Source organism: Bos indicus, chromosome 28 (assembly GCF_029378745.1).
Source record: "Bos indicus isolate NIAB-ARS_2022 breed Sahiwal x Tharparkar chromosome 28, NIAB-ARS_B.indTharparkar_mat_pri_1.0, whole genome shotgun sequence".
Taxonomy (NCBI): domain Eukaryota; kingdom Metazoa; phylum Chordata; class Mammalia; order Artiodactyla; family Bovidae; genus Bos; species Bos indicus.
The window spans coordinates 25,145,728-25,163,782 of record NC_091787.1 but is presented as its reverse complement, the minus strand read 5'-3'; the positions used below and the strand labels follow the sequence as shown (position 1 = coordinate 25,163,782).

The 18,055-nt window shown below is 34.4% G+C and overlaps 1 protein-coding gene across 6 annotated transcripts in view; it reads right to left on the bottom strand.

The window, feature by feature from the left end:
- Window positions 1-1,887: 1,887 nt before the first annotated feature.
- CCAR1 (cell division cycle and apoptosis regulator 1) overlaps window positions 1,888-18,055 on the bottom strand; it is a 47,034-nt gene continuing 30,866 nt past the window's right edge. For all 6 annotated transcript variants that reach the window (XM_070781865.1, XM_070781863.1, XM_070781861.1 and 3 more), the window contains 9 exons: window positions 14,390-14,581; window positions 12,390-12,629; window positions 11,914-12,025; window positions 6,637-6,716; window positions 5,697-5,843; window positions 4,861-4,981; window positions 4,436-4,621; window positions 3,290-3,495; window positions 1,888-2,718 (listed from right to left, as the gene is read on the bottom strand). In XM_070781865.1, the coding sequence (XP_070637966.1) occupies window positions 2,659-2,718; window positions 3,290-3,495; window positions 4,436-4,621; window positions 4,861-4,981; window positions 5,697-5,843; window positions 6,637-6,716; window positions 11,914-12,025; window positions 12,390-12,629; window positions 14,390-14,581 (1,344 nt within the window). In that variant the 3' untranslated portion in view covers window positions 1,888-2,658. The remainder of the gene's footprint in view (window positions 2,719-3,289; window positions 3,496-4,435; window positions 4,622-4,860; window positions 4,982-5,696; window positions 5,844-6,636; window positions 6,717-11,913; window positions 12,026-12,389; window positions 12,630-14,389; window positions 14,582-18,055) is intronic.

Below are 18,055 nucleotides of genomic sequence, written 5' to 3'. Positions count from 1 at the left end.
CTCCTGTGTAAAAGTTCACGTCTTCACTGGTGCTGAAAACGGATCCTAAGATTTACCAGAAATGTAAAAGCATCTTCAAATGTCTTTCCTCCTGAGTCTACTTTTGACCAAAGTCCCTAAAGCTTGGTCCCTTAGCAAAGGTACAACTCCATATCCTGGCCACTCTTGTGGTTTTAAGAGAGGATGATTTGCTCAGGGGTATACAACTGATGAATTGTTCTCTGCAAGTCATATACTTGTACAAGGGGTGAGGTGCAGATGTATGGTAACAGGTGAAATGCTACAGAGAAGCCCTTAGGGTACACAGCATGGGCACATGAAAAGGGCATCAGCTAATCTGTCCCACCTACTCCAGCCTACCCAGTTCAGGGTCTTTACATGTTTCTTATGGGAGTGAGAAGTGTATAAAATCTAACTATTGCTATAATTATCTTTAAAGGATTTTTTGTGCTATTACATTTTGAGGAGTAATTTCTAGGACTTAGGGAAATTCAGAAAAAAATATTAAAATCTTAGTGTCTTAAAATGACTGAACCAAGCATTACAAATGCAAAAACAGGTATCCAGAACATAAAAAAGATGGAAAAACAAAATTAAATGTTATCACAGACTTATTTTGTTACCTGATTAATTTTTTTGGCTTGGTCAATGTTGGTTGGTAGAATTTAAGAATAGATTGCATGTCTCCCTCTGAACAAAAACCCACAAGAGTTTAGAAAGACAGAAACAAGTTCCCTGTACCTCATTTTCACTAGACAATTTCTCACTTTCCACTTCCAGTTTACCTTTAAGCAATAATATAATGCAAAGATTTATATTTTTTTCTCCATTCTCCCATTATTATTTTCAATTAACTATCTCTGATAAACAGACTTTATGATTTTTCTTTCAAAATCATACTGTATTAAAGAACTATATTCTTCACTGTCTTTTAGTTAAAAATTATCTCCAAGATTTCCACCTGAGAAAAACTTTCTAACTATTCTATAATGATTAATCTTACTGTAAAGAAACAGAAACACTTATAGAATAACTGTACAGTTACAGATCAATCAGTGGTTCAACTTCATAGAAGTTCAACTAACCATTAAGAGAGGAAAGAGTAATTTATGGTTAAAAAAAAATTAGTTTGAAAGAACTTCAGGTATTTTAATCTATTTCTTAGTAAGAGCTATGTGGATTACACTTAGCTTAATATGTGTGTAACAAGGTACTTACATTCTCATATTAAACTGTAGGAACACCAAATCATCATTCTAGCAAAAAAAACATAAAAACTCTAGTATATATTTCTATGCCAGTGAAACATTCCAGGAACGGTTATTCATATACAAATAAACTGATTATTTGCTAAAGCTGCAATTCAGCTTTTAGTGTTACTTCAAAGACATGTCATTTTGGGGACTTCCCTGACAGTCCAGGAGTTAAGACTCTGCACTCCCAATGCAGGGGCAAAGGGTTTGATCCCTGTTCAGGAAACTAAGATCCCACACACTGTATGGCATGCCCTCTCCCAAGCAAAAGACCAGAATTTATCCCTACATTCCTTTAGACAAGAGTTTTTCAACTACTGACATTTTGGGCTGCATAGTCTTTGCTGGGGTGGGGCGGTGGCGGGGAGGGTTCGGCGGGGTGGGCAGCAGTGGCAGGCAGGATATGCAAAGTAGGATATTTATCAAAGTTCTTGGCCTCTAACAAGTAGATGCCAGTAGCACTCACCCAGCTGGGCCAGGTACAAATGTCTCCAGACATAGCTAAATGTCTTTTGGGGGCAAATTAACCCCCTGTTGAGTACCATTGCTTTAGAGTGTATCACATTTCCTACCTTTTCACTGAATTAGTTAATAAACTCTTATGTATCTAAAATTCTGAAGGAGGTACACAGACTAATAAAAATAATATTTTTAATTAAATAAGACTTAAGGTATCATACTGACATCCACTGGCTCGATACTAAATTGTACATGTGACATATACTGCATTTAAAAAAAAAAACCTCAAAATTAAAAGTAATATACATGCTATTCTGGGAAACTAAAACAGTTAACATTAACATCAAAACTATGTTTTATGTAAAGCCTAACATATATAATAACATAATTATTATTTTCTCAGTTTTCAATGTACTGTCTTTTGGATGAATTAAATTTTTAATAAATGTTTTTACAGTCTAGTTAGGATTTTAGAACAAGTAAAAAAAAAAAAAGCGTGCTCCAAAAAACTTGCAAAATTGAAGCACCACGCTATTTTCTGACTTATATTGAGGTTTTAAAAGGCTAGTATCTTTCGTAAAAACTAGTAATGATAATGTTATAAATAAAATCGCAACTTTCCAGGTTTTTAATAAATGACATCTGTAATTAAATACTATTGTCAATTAAACTGATGAACTTTATTGGGGTTAAAACTATAACAAAGTTCATCCTAAAACATTTTGCAATGCAAAATTATCTCACTCAAGGAGTGTTTAATAATTTGGATGCCAGGAATTACAAGCAATTTTCAAAAACAAAGACTCACATTCATAAAACTTTATACATCATTTGAACTGACAGATATTTATACTACTAGGATCAAACGTGCATCACTTTCATTCTAGTATCATGATTTTATATATTACATTATTTATCACCATTCTTTGTCACTACATGTATTTTATCATACACTTGCACCATTCTCCTTAGATTTCTGATCTTTATCTTCATTCTTCCCATTATCCTATAAAATATACAAAGAAAAAGTATATTTTATTAGGTTCTCTTAGATGTAACTTTAAAAAAATACCATCAATAAACAGAGATACTCCAGATAGCCCATTTCACCATCTATGGAAAAATGAACCCTTGGGGAACTATTTGAAAGAAATCTCGCAGTTCTGTGCAGAATGACTTTTAGTATTTGAGAAAGCCATATAAGTCCTAAGAAATCAGAGGTTCTCAGGAATACATTACTAACAATAATACAGTCCTTGAAGTGGAGACTTTTTCCCCCCTTGTTCTCTGAGGGAGACCCAGGCTAAAGAAGGTCTCTCAATTACTAAAGTTAGTTTACAATGGCACTAAGTTACTAGATTAGTAAATCTTGTTTATAAAGAAGTCTGCAAACATAAATCATGTTGACATGTGAAGTAAGCTCTAGGAAAATACTATCTTTGGAGAAAAGGACAGAATACTACCACTAGTTTCTGTTAGAAAAGCCACTAAGAGCTTAATAATATTAAATTTTCCAGAGATAGGCTTTTCTGAAAAAGAATAAACTATGAAAATGTTGAAGGTAAACAATAGCTAACCTTCTTAAGAACAGTGTGGATTTCATCCATTACTGTGGATAAGTTTCTGATTGTCTTATTCAGTTGGTTTTCAAATTGCAAATTCATGTTTTCTGAAATCTTTAAGTTTTCTTGTAACTGACTAAGGTCCTTTTTAACTTCTCTAAGTTCACCAGAAAGGTTTTTGTTAGAAATCTCCAAATTTAATATGGTTTTTTCATCTTTATCTGTCAAAAGAAAAAAAAAAGAAATCAAGTTCAAAATTCACCATCTTACCACTTAATATTTCCAATTTAACCTTGAGGTTAAAAATATTTAAAGTCAGAAGACTTAAATAATAATAAGTGTATGATTAGACTTAATAAGCGTATATAATTCCTTAAACTGGCCATAAGTGTCAATTTCAATAGCATAGCACAATGCAATGCTTCTTTGTAAAGAATCCGGCTACAATGTAGGAGACCTGGGTTCGATCCCTGGGTTGGGAAGATCCCCTGGTGAAAGGAATGGCTACACACTCCAGTATTCTTACCTGGAGAATTCCATGGACTGTATAATCCATGGGTCACAAAGAGTGAGACATGACTGAGTGACTTTCACTTTCACTCACAATCAGTTCAGTTCAGTTGCTCATGCCAGGCTTCCCTGTCTATCACCAACTCCCGGAGTTAACCCCAACTCATGTTCATCGAGTTGGTGATGCCATCCAGCCATCTCATCCTCTGTTGTCCCCTTCTCCTCCTGCCCCCAATCCCTCCCAGCATCAGCCTTTTCCAATGAGTCAACTGTCCACATGAAGACTTACAATACTCAGTTAAATTAAGCTTTACCTAAGTATTACTTCTAAAACCAAGTTCCATTTTTTAGATGATTGCACAGACTAGAAAAAGTAGCAGGAAGTGGTGAAAACTAAGCAGAACTATGGGAGGAATTAAAGGATACAACAGAACAATCAAACCTGAGAATACACATGAAGATCTAAGATTAATTCTATTATGCTAAGCAATTTTACAACCTTTAACAGAAATAGTCAAATGTAAAGTTACATTATGTATCTACACTATAAAGTATGGATGGATATGCATGTGTACAGGTGTGCATATGTGTGCCCACATATATACCCCAGTAGAGTGTTAAAAGTACCAACATACCAATGCTTTTCCTTACCTGTCTTTTCTTCTAGTAACTGCAGCTTTTGTTCCACTTCAGCTCGTACTTTTTCACTCTTTTCCAATTTTTGCAAGAGGCTTCCTACATCAACCATTGCACCGTTGTACACAATAAGGCCAACATTTTCTTCTACGTCTTTTGACTCCTGTTTTACTACTGGTGTTGGAAGTAACAATCTGTTTCCTATAATATAAAAGATACTTTTATTTTACAGCATGTGGGGTCACAGTTCTCTGACAAGGGATTGAAACCGTAACCCCTGCAGTGGAAGCATGAAGTGCCAACCATTGGACCTCCAAGAAATCCCTAAAAGATACCATACTTAAAAAAAAAAAAAGATACCATAGTTTATTATGTTATTTTCTTTTTAAATTAATAATACAGTTATAAAATGGCATGATCTTAAAGTAATATACTCAAACCTAGCATATCTTCCTGCAAAGCTTCAGATTCTTCATGGTTTTCTTCATCTTTTGAGGTGTCTGTTAATTTCCGGTAAAAGCAAGATTCACGGAGTACTACTTTATTAAGAAGCTTCTTTACCTGTTATGCAAGAAAGTAACCATATTTAAAAGATGAAAATAAGTTTTTGATTCTCCTTGAACTATGTTCTAATTTTCACATATGATGAACATTAATACCATTTCTCAGGTATCCACTAAAATTCAATTTGAGCACTTACGTTTTTAACTGTCTTCTCTAGAAACCTAAATTTCAAATTATCACTTGAAAAAAATTTTCTAAAAAAAAAAAAAGCAACACTGAAAGAAACGCTAACACATACATTAAAGTTTATGTACAAACACACATATTACAGCATAGCCTGTGGTTCTAAAAAATGAGAGCCATTCAGCAACTGGGGCCTAGTTAAGGCAATAAAAGGCACACCTATACCATGGAATACTATGCAGTAATAAAAAGAACAAAATGGGTCTCTATTTTCATGGCAGAATGCTGATGATACATTATTAAATGAAAAAAAGTCTCAGATATCACCAGAATGATTTCATGTATTGTTTATAAAACCGGAACTATCATATATAAACACGTATGAGTTGCTTAAAAAAGATCTAGAAGTTTATATACTAGGCCAAAGGCATAGAATTAGACAGAGAGGAGACTTTTAACTGCTTACATGTTATTTCAATACTGTATTATTATGAGCCTGTATTTGCATTTATATTTCAAAAAGTCAAAGATACTAAAAAGAGAGTTATTTAAAAATGCTTTTCATTTCAAATATTTTAAGATAGATTACCTGAGCCCGAGAAAGATGTAGTCCAAGAGTATAAAATATTTCTTCCAAATCCTTTTCAAGAAGGTAACCACAATGGCTTTGATCAAAGTAAACAAATGCCATTAATAGATCTCTGTTAATTGTGATCATCTGAGTCTTCTCTTTTTCCTAAAGAAAATGCAGAAAATATAGTACATAATTTTAACCCCTGAAAAGTGACAAAATTTGACTTATTAAGTCATTGTCCATAATATACAAAAATATGAAAAGACCTTTGTCTCATCTTAGCTAAACTGAGTTGATCTAGTTACGTGTATGAAGAAATAAATAAAACATATTATCTGTTGTTGCTGTTTACTCGCCAAGTTGTGACTTTTTTGCGATCCCAAGAACCATAACCCACCAGTCTCCTCTGTCCATGGGATTTTCCAAGCAAGAATACTGGAATGGGCTGCCATTTCCTTCTCCAGGGAATCTTCCCAACCCAGGGATCCAACCCACATCTCCTGCATTGGCAGGCAGATTTTTTACCACTGACCACTTAGGAAGCCCACTGATTATCTGACATATCTTTTCTCATTTAAAAAGACCCTGATGCTGGGAAAGATTGAGGGCAGGAGCAGAAGGGGACAACAGAGGATGAGATGGTTGGATGGCATCATTGACTTAATGAACATGAGTTTGGGTAAATTCCGGGAGTTGGTGACGGACAGGGAGACCTGGTGTGCTGCGGTTCAGGGGGTTGCAAAAGTCAGACACAACTCAGCAACTAAACTGAATACCAAAATACAACTGACTGAATTCTGCTGAGTGGTACTATAAAGATATACAAGCATCAATAAAGTTCATCACTGTGTTACATTTAGTAATAAGTATGTTTTATGTAAAAAATGGAAATCGTTGTGTTGTACATAAGAAACCAATAATGTATGTCAAACATACTTCAGTATTTAATACATACCTTATCTTTAGAGGGCCTCTCCTTGCAGTACCTATTAATATCTCTTTTGTCATCTCGTTTGTTTTCTTCCTCATCTCGATCTATACAGTAAATACAACAGGAGCAAAAGACTCATTTAGTAGATAAATTTCCAACTATCACACAGATTGAAAATACTTTTCTATTACTGATCAGTTTTCATAAGATACAACAGCAAAGAAATATATAAATAAAAATAGTTTGGATTTTATAAGAAACAATTATAGCCCTGAACAGGAAGAAACTTATAAGGAGACCAGAGGGAAGAAGAAAGTGGATTTTACTGATTTAAATACAAGGACTTAATTCAATAAGTATTGGGGGGATTTAGTTTCCAAAAATGAATGTATTTAATACAAAAAGATTGAAACTTAAATTTTTTTTTAAAACAGAGCAAGTATATTTTCTTAAAGGAGAAACACCAATATAGGAATTCTAACTGCAGATGCATTATTGCAGAATAAAAGTGTATGTGAGAATTGAAACGTTTTTTCATAATTAAGACCTAACAATGTTAATATCCAGATTTGCATAATAAAAGATAGGAAATCAGGTGAAAGTTAAAGCTCAGTTGTATCCAACTCTTTGCAACCCCATGGATGTAGCCTGCCAGGCTCCTCTGTCCATGGAATTCTCCAGGCAAAAACACTGGAGAGGGTTGCAATTCCCTTCCTTCTTCAGGGGATCTTCCTTACCTAGGGATCAAATCTGGTCTCCACACTGCAGGCAGATTCTTTACCATCTGAGCTACCATGGAAGCCCAGGAAATTGGATAAATTATTCTTAATAAATAAATAAACAGAAAACTGACAAAAAAGTAAACTCCTTTCTCTTACCTATCCATAGGCTACCCAGTTTTTGAAGACCTTGGCCACCACCCTCAGGTAAATACCATTACCACCTTGAAATTCAGCTAATATTAAACAATAAATTTGCTTATGGATTCAGTCCTTACCTCCTAAAATGCCTAAGTTGAAGTCCTAAGCCCCTAATACTTCAGAATTTTTCCTTATTTGGAAAAATGGTCTATGCAGAGATAATCAAAATGAGATTATCAGAGAGGGCTCTAACTCAATGACTGGTGTTCCTAAAGAAAGGAGAAATTTGTATGCAGACACATGCAGACAGAAGACAATATATGAGAATATGGGGAAAAGATAGCCATCTAGAAGCTGATCAAAGTTGCCTAGAATAGAACCTTTCCTCACAGCCCTCAGAAGAAACTAACCCAGCCAACTCTTTCATCTTAGATTTAGCCTTCAAAATTAGAGGGGACTTTTTTGCAGATATTTAATGATCAACAATTTTAAAAGAAAATTTTAGTTCTAGAGGTTTCTGGATCTTTCAAATGGATCTCCATCAGAAAGCCCAGAGTAACAAAGGGTTTGTTGGTAAAATACAAGATACAGTAAACACAAGAAGTTGATTAGTCCTTAAGATACTACAGAGCTTATATTCATAAATAATTCACACTATATTCCCTTCTTGAACATTCACAATATAAATAAGCAGCTAAGAAATTCTATAGTAAAACGTGTTAACCTTTGCTTTTAGCCCAAGTTTCCCAAATTTATTTGACCCTAGAATATTTTAGTAACCTTAATACCAGTTAATATTTTGGAACACTCTGGGAAGGACTGTCTTAAATGAGAAGTTGTATGCAAACAGTAACAATGTAGAAAAATCTTTGTATTAAATAGAATACACATGTGAAAACACACATGAACCTTGATAACATTATGCTAAGTGAAAAGAAGCCCGTCACCAAAAAAACCCCCCACATACTGCATGATTATATTTATACAAAATGTTGTCTAAAATTGTGTATATATCAAAAACCAGTGAGTTGCATGTTTATAAGTGGGTGAAATGATTGATATATAAATTATATCTTAAGGTGTTATTAAAAAAAAAAGAAAACAGTGGGCTTTTCTGGTGGTCTAGTGGTTAAGAATCCGCCTTGCAATACAGGGACACTGGTTCAATCCCTGGTTCAGGGAAGACCCCATGTTCTGTGGAGCAATTAGGCCTGTGAGCCACAACTACTAACCTGACACACTGCAACTACCAAAGCCTGTGTGCAGAGACCCTGTGCTCCACAAGAGAAGCCACCGCGATACAACCGCACACTGCTCACCACTAGACAAAGCCCATGCGTAGCAATAAAAACACACCACAGCCAAAAAACAAATGAAAAATAAATGAAGAAATCTTAAATAAATAAAGGGAAACAGACAAATGTTCTAAAACTACTGGATTGTGGTGATGGTTTCCAATTCTATAAAGTTACTAGAAATTATTATATTGTTAAATTATTAAACTAAATTACATACATTTAAAATGAGTGAGTTTGTGATATATATCTTAGAACAGCAATTGCTAAGTCGCTCCAGTCGTGTCCAACTCTGTGTGATCCCACAGACAGCAGCCCACCAGGCTCCCCCGTCTTTGGGATTCTCCAGGCAAGAACACTGGAGTGGGTTGCCATTTCCTTCTCCGATGCATGAAAGGGAAAAGTGAAAGTGTAGTCGCTCAGTCATGTCCAACTCTTAGTGATCGCATGGACTGCACCAGGCTCCTCTGTCCATGGGATTTTCCAGGCAAGAGTACTGGAGTGGGGTGCCATTGCCTTCTCCAAGAACAGTAATAAGCAGTATTAAAAAAGAGAAAGACTATGTGTGTGGTTTTTTTTTTTTTTTTTTTAAGACTATGTGTTTTAAACCTAATTATTTCATACAAAGTACAGAGTGGTTCAATTGCTTGTTTTATTACCATGGATAAATTAATTTACTGCTAAGAGCTGCAGTTTCCTCAATTATGAAATGGTTAAGTATTCACTTTCATTTGTTCACATTTTACAGACATGACCCATTTTGAGTGTTTAACTTGAAAGGTGTCACTTTCGTAACCATCTCTCCAGAAACCTAATTTTAAAACATTTTTTAAAATTCCAAGTAATCACTGCTCAAATCTTAGAACATGCTGCGTATAAAAACTATCTGGTAATCTTTTCCACATCACTATCCCCTACCTACTTTTTCAATGACTACACAGAATTTAACTGCATGTCTATGTCAAAATGCATTTAAATAACTCCCTATTGTTTTACATAAGTTATTCTAGCAACTGTACTGAAAAGAGACTTTAGAGGAAGGGTATAGGGAGGGAAACCAGATAGGGGGCTATTAAAATAATCCAGGTATGGGCTGCCTTAGGGCTACACCAGTGAAAAAAACAGAAGTGAAACTGACAATGTTAGTTACTCAGTCATGTACGACTGTGACCCCAGTGACTGTAGCCCGCTAGGCTCCTCTGTCCATGGAGTTCTCCAGGCAAGAATACTGGAGTGGGTAGGGTGGCCTTTCCTTTCTCCAGGGGATCTTCCCAATTCAGGGATCAAACCCAGGCCTCCTGCACTGCAGATGGGATTCTTTACCATCTGATTCATCAAGGAAGTCTATAAAGTTGGTGACAAATGGTCTGATTCTGGGTATATTTTGAAGACAGAGGCAATATGACCTCCTGATAGTATGGAAATGGAATATGACCAAAAAAAAAACAAGGATGACTCCTAGATTTTAGCTTAAGCAACTATAAGGATGAGACAGCCATCAAGAGTCAGAGGTCAGAGGATTTGTTTGTTTTCATATGGTGAAGAGGAAAAGCAGAAGTTCAGGATTAAGACATGTTTATTTTGAAATGTCAGGTAAGTGGAGATGACAAATAGGCAGTTGATATGGAAGAATAAGAGAAGCCTGATTTGAGATATAAATTTGAGAACTATCAATACAGGTAGATAGTATTTTAAGTCAGGAGAATGGAAAAGAACACCACTAAGGGAGTTACACAGCAGAAAAGGAATAAAGAAAACAACTAAAGAGAGCCAGGACATTCTGACACAAAAGAAAATGAGAACAATGTTCAGTGATTTAAGTAAAGCAGTGATTAAAACAATACTGGGAGAATGGGGGAGAAAAAAATGGGATTGTAAAAAGGGTTCATCTTCATTGAGCAAAGCAGGTAATGAAGATAAAAGAAACAGTGATATATGTATATCATATCACTGCTACTGAGTTGAATGTCTTTTCTTAGGCAACTTGAAGAATTTCTACTTTCAAATGAATCAGAAACACATACAAACACAAAGACAATATAAATAAGATAAAATATTAACTAATGAATCAACTGTTGGGTATAAGCTGTTCAACTTCTTTTGTGTTCCGTTCTTTCAGCTTCTTGTATGTTTGAATATTTTCACCAATTAGAAGAAAATTAAAATGCTAGGCTAAAAAAAAAAAAAATAGAGAGGCAAACCAAAAATACCTTAAGTAGTAATAATTCTCAGAGATAGGTATTACAAAGAAAACTTAATGATTTTCTCATTTGAGAAAAAAAAATTTTTTTTTAAAACGCCGCAAATCTACACTGAAACCAATAATCAGTGGTACTCCATAAGTACTATAGAACTGGCATATATGATTAGTCAAGACATCTACTATAAAGCCTTTTGAGTTTCATTACTACCAGTGAAAGTCTATTATTTAAAACTTGGATAATAGATATGCAAGTGTTTCTTATTAGTCTTTAAACTCAATCTGAATGTGAGACATACTCTTTTGCTTAGATGATAGCCTTCATAATTTAAAAAAATACTAGAGTTAGTTTTCAGAGAAGGCAATGGCACCCCACTCAAGTACTCTTGCCTGGAAAATCCCACGGACGGAGGGCCTGGTGGGCTGTAGTCCATGGGGTCGCTAAGAGTTGGACACGACTGAGCGATTTCACTTTTCCCTTTCATGCATTGGAGAAGGAAATGGCAACCCACTCCAGTGTTCTTGCCTGGAGAATCCCAGGGACAGGGGAGCCTCATGGGCTGCCATCTATGGGGTCGCACAGAGTCAGACATGACTGAAGAGACTTAGCAGCAGCAGCAGAGTTAGTTTTCTAAGGAAGATTATAACCTTTTCATGACACACTTTAATACAGTTTTTAGGGAAAATTTTACTCAAGGTGAATAAGCATTAATTGTATGTGGAACATATGACAGTCAAAACTAAACATTTCTTAAAACAATCCTCTCACCTAAAAATTACTAAAATAGTAGTTAATATATTAACAGTACTTAATATAACATACTCTCACCAGAGAATATTTTACCTTTCCTATTCTAAAAATTACCATAATCATGCATTTCAGTGATATGAAGTCACCAAACAAAAATTGTAGTTTTCACCCTAAGGGGAAATAAGTGAATCGTACCATCTTCTTCATCCTCAGCTTCTTCTGCTTCCATTGGATCATATTCATCTTGATTATTATCCTCTTCAGTTTCATCATCATCTTTAGAATCATCTTTTCTTTTATCTTCTTTCTGTAATTTAAAATGTCTTAAAATTAAGCAGGATCTCAAAATAATTAAATTCACCAAATTTACTTGAAATAGTATATTATAAATATCTTATAATAATGTACTTTTATCATTCACAACATACATAAATAAGCCATCATGCTATATACCTCAGACTTAAAAATAGAATAAACAAAACTAGTTATAACTAGTTATATATGCTTATGTAGGCTTAATTCAAAAGACTTAAATTTCTAATAATACACTAAAACTTTTTAGTTTGACTTTTATATTTCACTATTCTGATGAAATTTATTGTTCTATGTTACACTACAGAAGACTAATTAGAAAACTAAATCAATTGCTGGTCATACAAATAATTACAGACCTTCCTTTCATCCCTATCTTCTTTTTTATCTTTATCATCGCCTGATTTTCTCCGTTTGGGTTTTGGTTCATCAGTTTCATCATCTCTTTCTTCTTTTTTATCTTTTCTCTCATCTTTTTTGCTTTTCTTTTCCTTTTCTTTTTTATCCTCTTTCTCAGGAAGAGACAATAATGATTTGTATATTCTGACACCAAAATCTCTTTGAAGCATTTCATTGAAAAGCTCTGCAAATAATGAAACCTATAAAAAGACAAAACAGTAACCCAGCCAACTTAGTGAACAAATCCAGCAAATCAGTAATTTATCATACGATGACTTATCACATCCAAGAACTAATGGGCGCTAACAATAAATAATTAATGTTGATGATGCCAAGAAGCCTCAAAATCCTCAAAAACTCTTCTGAAGATATAAATACTGTTTTTAGTGTACTTTTGACCAAATAGTATAAAAAAATAACTGCATGACTTTATCATGTGTATCAACAAGATGTACTCTACAAGTTTTTATGAAATGCCTACTATGTATCAGGACTGTTCTTTAGCAATGTGAATACAGAAGTGAAGAAAGCAGATAAAAATCCTAACTCTCATAAGATAACTAATCTAGGGGGACAAAGTATGAAATAATAAAATCAGTATCAAATTATAATAAAAACAAGCAGGGTAAGAGCATAGAGAGTAATAAGAGTACAGCCGGAGATGGCCTTTCTGATCAAGTGACATTTGAAAACTAATGTTAAATTCACATACAAAAATGACTTACATTCTAATGATAGATTAAAAGGAAATTAAGGGGATATGTTAGATGGAGAGGAAAAAAATAAAGCAACATTTTGCTAGCAGATGTCTGTTTCTCAAATCAGTGTTTTCCACTGTATGGCATTAATTTGAGATCCTCTTACAGCATCCTTTAGATATATAGTGTATACATTATAAGTAGAGATATCAAAGACTATTTTTTTCATTAATTTATTTTTTAATGACTACTGCAGGAGAGGCACTATTAAGAGTTACATTTATGGCAACTGGTAATAAAAATAAAATCATATAACATATGATGTTTAAGGACACTGATTTACTGGAATTTTCAGTGTTTCAAAAACTGTAAACACTTTAATATTTGTTACATACTTTGCATCAAGATGAATAAGAATGCACTTCATGTTTAATAAGCTCAGAAGCCCTCTTTATTTGTTTATAAACATCACTTTTATCTTACCATCTGGTGGACAACGAATGACCTTCTGGGTCAAGTAGGTATGACTGATTTTTACAGTATAATTTATCAAATGAAACAATGTGAAATTTGTTGATAAGATACAATAATTGTACACAATTATAATTTCATATAGGCTATTTACAAAAGTCATATTTTACACCGTTTTGTTTAAAGAATGAACCAATCACTAACACAGAAAGAGAAGTGCATTTCAACTATTTTGAAAAATGACAAATTATGTTGTAAAGCTGCTCTAGAGTAATGATACAAAGGAACAGATTCACCTTGAAAAGATAAACATCAATTATTTTATCTTACACCAAGATCAGTCAGATGTAAAAGTTTCAATCCCACAAAATGGTATTTTAAATTCTACAGTAAATAATAAAGTGCTGCTACATTCCCAAGAGCAGTAGTTAGACATTATTGTATTATATGACCCCTGATATCCTGATAAAAAACAAAAAACACACCACTACTTGTGAAGCAGTCGAAGAAAAACAATGATTGAACCTGAACCGGACTGAGACTTTAGATCCAAGTATCAATTTATGGGAAACAGAGAAGGCAAACATTTAAACCATACCACAGGAATGCAATCAGCAAAACTGAGTTTGTAGGAAATGTCACCTGGTTGTTTTTCCCATAAAAAAATACACTGTAAGGAAAATTTTAAAAACAGAAACAATGAAGGAGGCACTCAAAAGAGATTTGAGATATACTGACCAATCAAAATATATGAACCTTATTTGGACCCCAATTCAAATGTAAAACATTACCTCAAATGAATGTTCTTTATTATCCTCTAATCTGTAGTCCAAAAGTACACTCAAAGACATGATGCTACAATCAAACTTGCCACTTTTTGCAGCCCAGTTTGGATGTACAACGATAGCCGGCTCATCAGGCAAAATATATCTTCTTTCCCGACGCTGGCGTTCCAGTTCCTCTTGACGTTTTCTTTCTTCTTCCTACATATTTGAAATTTTAAATAATGGTTAAACTTCCACATACATTATGTATCATACCAAAAGAAAAAGGGTGAATTTCTAACAATGATAATACCAACTTTAAGGGCTAAGAAGAGAGTGAAGTTCAAATTTACTAAAGAAGATAGCCACTTTTACGGCTCCTAATTCTCTTTTTCATTTTCCAGGGTAAGCTGCTGCCTTCTAAAGAGGGAAAAGACACCACAAACCTGTATTACCATCATATAAATCAGGATATTCTGGGAAAATGGTGGCAATCCCCACATTTAAAAAAGAGACAGTATAATCTAGATACCAAAACCAAAATCCATGTATATTCATAACAAAATGAAATGACAAAGGTATTTCCACAAACCCCAATATACAAGTAGGAGGGGAAAAGTCACAAGATCTAAAACATCTATGTGTTACTGACATCTGTGTAGAGGGGAAGCAGAGGAAGCAATGAGGTTACCTGCTGAATCTAAGAATAGGAAAACCATAAAACAGGCAGTGGAAAGCACAGCAGGTAAATTTAAAAATAGTAGCTGAAACTAGGAAAAGGTGAGTGAGTACAAAGGGTCAGTGTTAAGATCTAAAATGGCCAAGGCATTCTAGGCCCACTTGCAAAGCTGATTTATCAAGGCACCCTTTCAGCACAGGCCAAACTGAGGAGAAACTTCTGGGAGCAGAATCAACAGTGAACAGTACAAGAATAAAAGAGAGAGAATAGAGACGTGGGAGGAAAAGGTCCAGATAAAATCTCAGCAAGACACCACATATTTTTTGGCAGAACAAGAAAATAACAGAACATAGAGCTCTATAAAGTCAGAAAAGCTATCTGAAGCAACCTCCTTCTAACAAACTTTAGAGAAACCACATTCACATAAAAATTAGCAACAGAAATGTACTTTGGTCAAATTCCATGCAAAGTTATTACTGGAAAAAAAAAAAGGGGGTGAGAGAATAAGGAGCAGAATCCCGTCTCTGGCAGACAATGAAAGTGGACCAGAAGACATGGCCAAAAGACAGATAAAAAACCCTTAACTGACTATTTTAAAGTGTGCTAAAAGACATAGAGAAAATGTTACAACATATGAAAGAACAACATGAGTAAATATTTTATTTTATTTTATGAGTAAATATTTTAAAAGTAGAAAATGAGGTGACAGAATTTAGGGAACAATCAGAAAAGAGAGTTCCAGAAATTTAAGAATAAAGTAAAGGAATAAAAAAGCAAATGAACTCAACAGGTAAATGCCTTATTTCCTCTAAAATCAGGAACAAGACAAGGGTGACCACTTTCACCACTACTATTCAACATAGTTTTGGAAGTCCTAGCCACAGCAATCAGAGAAGAAAGAAATAAAAGGAATCCACATTGGAAAAGAAATAAAACTCTCACTGTTAGAAGATGACATGATCCTCTACATAGAAAACCCTAAAGACTCCACCAGAAAATTGCTAGAGCTAATCAATGAATATAGTAAAGTTGCAGGATATAAAATCAATACACAGAAATCCCCTGCATTCCTATACACTAACAATGAGAAAACAAACAGAAATTAAGGAAACAATCCCATTTCAATGCAAAGAATAAAATACTTATGAATAAACTTACCTAAAGAAACAAAAGACCTATATGTAGAAAACTATAAACAAAAGACCTATATGTAGAAAACTATAAAACACTGATGAAAGAAATCAAAATGACACAAACAGATGGAGAAATATACCATGTTCTGGGATTGGAAGAATCAATATAGTGAAAATGAGTATACTACCCAAAGCAAACTACAGATTCAACGCAATCCCTATCAAGCTACCAATGGTATTTTTCACAGAACTAGAACAAATAATTTCACAATTTGTATGGAAAAACAAAGAAAAAACCTTGAATATACAATGGAGAAAAGACAATCTCTTTAAGAAGTAGTGCTGGGAAAACTGGTCAACCACCTGTAAAAGAATGAAACTAGAACACTTTCTAACACCATACACAAAAATAAACTCAAAATGTATTAAAGATCTAAATTTAAGACAAGAAACTATAAAATGCTTAGTGGAAAACATAGGCAGAACATTCTCTGACGTAAATCAGAAGATCCTCTATGACCCACCTCTCAGAGTAATGGAAATAAAAACAAAAAAAACCAAATGGGACCTAATTAAACTTAAACGCTTTTGCACAACAAAGGAAATGATAAGCAAGGTGAAAATATAGCCTTCAGAATGGGAGAAAATAATAGCAAATGAAGCAACTGACAAAGAATTGATCTCAAAAATATACAAGCAGCTCATGCAGCTCAATACCAGAAAAATAAACAACCTAATCAAAGAGTGGGCTGAAGAACTAAACAGACATTTCTCCCAAGAAGACATACAAATGGCTAACAAACACATGAAGAGACGCTCAACATCACTCATTATCAGAGAAATGCAAATCAAAACCACAATGAGGTACCATTTCATGCCAGTCAGAATGGCTGCCATCAAAAAGTCAACAAACAATAAATGCTGGAGAGGGTGTACAGAAAAGGGAACCCTCTTACACTGTTGGTGGGAATGCAAACTAGCACAGCTACTATGGAGAACAGCATGGAGATTCGGTAAAAAACAGGAAATAGAACTCCCACATGACCTAGCAATCCCACTGCTGGGCATACACACCAAGGAAACCAGAACTGAAAGAAATACATGAACTTCAATGTTCATTGCAGCACTGTTTACAACAGCTAGGACATGGAAGCAACCTAGATGTCCATCAGCAGATGAACGGATAAGAAGTTGTGGTACACATACACAAAGGATTATTACTCAGGTATAAAAAAGAACTCATTTGAGTCAGTTCTAATAATGAGGGGGATGAAACTGGAGCCTATTATACAGAGTGAAGTAAGTCAGAAAGAGAAACACCAATACAGTATATTAACACATATATATGGAATTTAGAAAGACAATAATAACGACCCTATATGCAAGACAGTAAAAGAGACACAGATATAAAGAAGAGACTTTAAGACTGTGTGAGAGAAAGCAAGGGTGGGACGACCTGAGAGAATAGCACTGAAACACACATATTACCACATGTAAAATAGATGACCAGTGTGATGCATGAAACAGGGCACTCAAAATCAGTGCTCTGGGACAACCCAGAGAGATGGGGTGGGGAGGGAGGTATGAGGGGGGTTCAAGATGGGGGGACACATGTACACCCATGGCTGATTCATGTCAATGTATGGCAAAAACCACCACAATATTATAAAGTAATTAGCCTCTAATTAAAATAAATTTATTAAAAAACCAAATAAGATAATGTCTTAAAGAGAAAGGGAGGTAATATGGAAATGTTAAAAATCAAAGAGAAATGAAAAAGTGAACAATACTGAGGAAGCAAAAAACGTAAACACAAGACATCAGAATTCCTTAAAGAAAACAAAAGTGAACAGAACAAATAAAAAATTATTACTTGACACA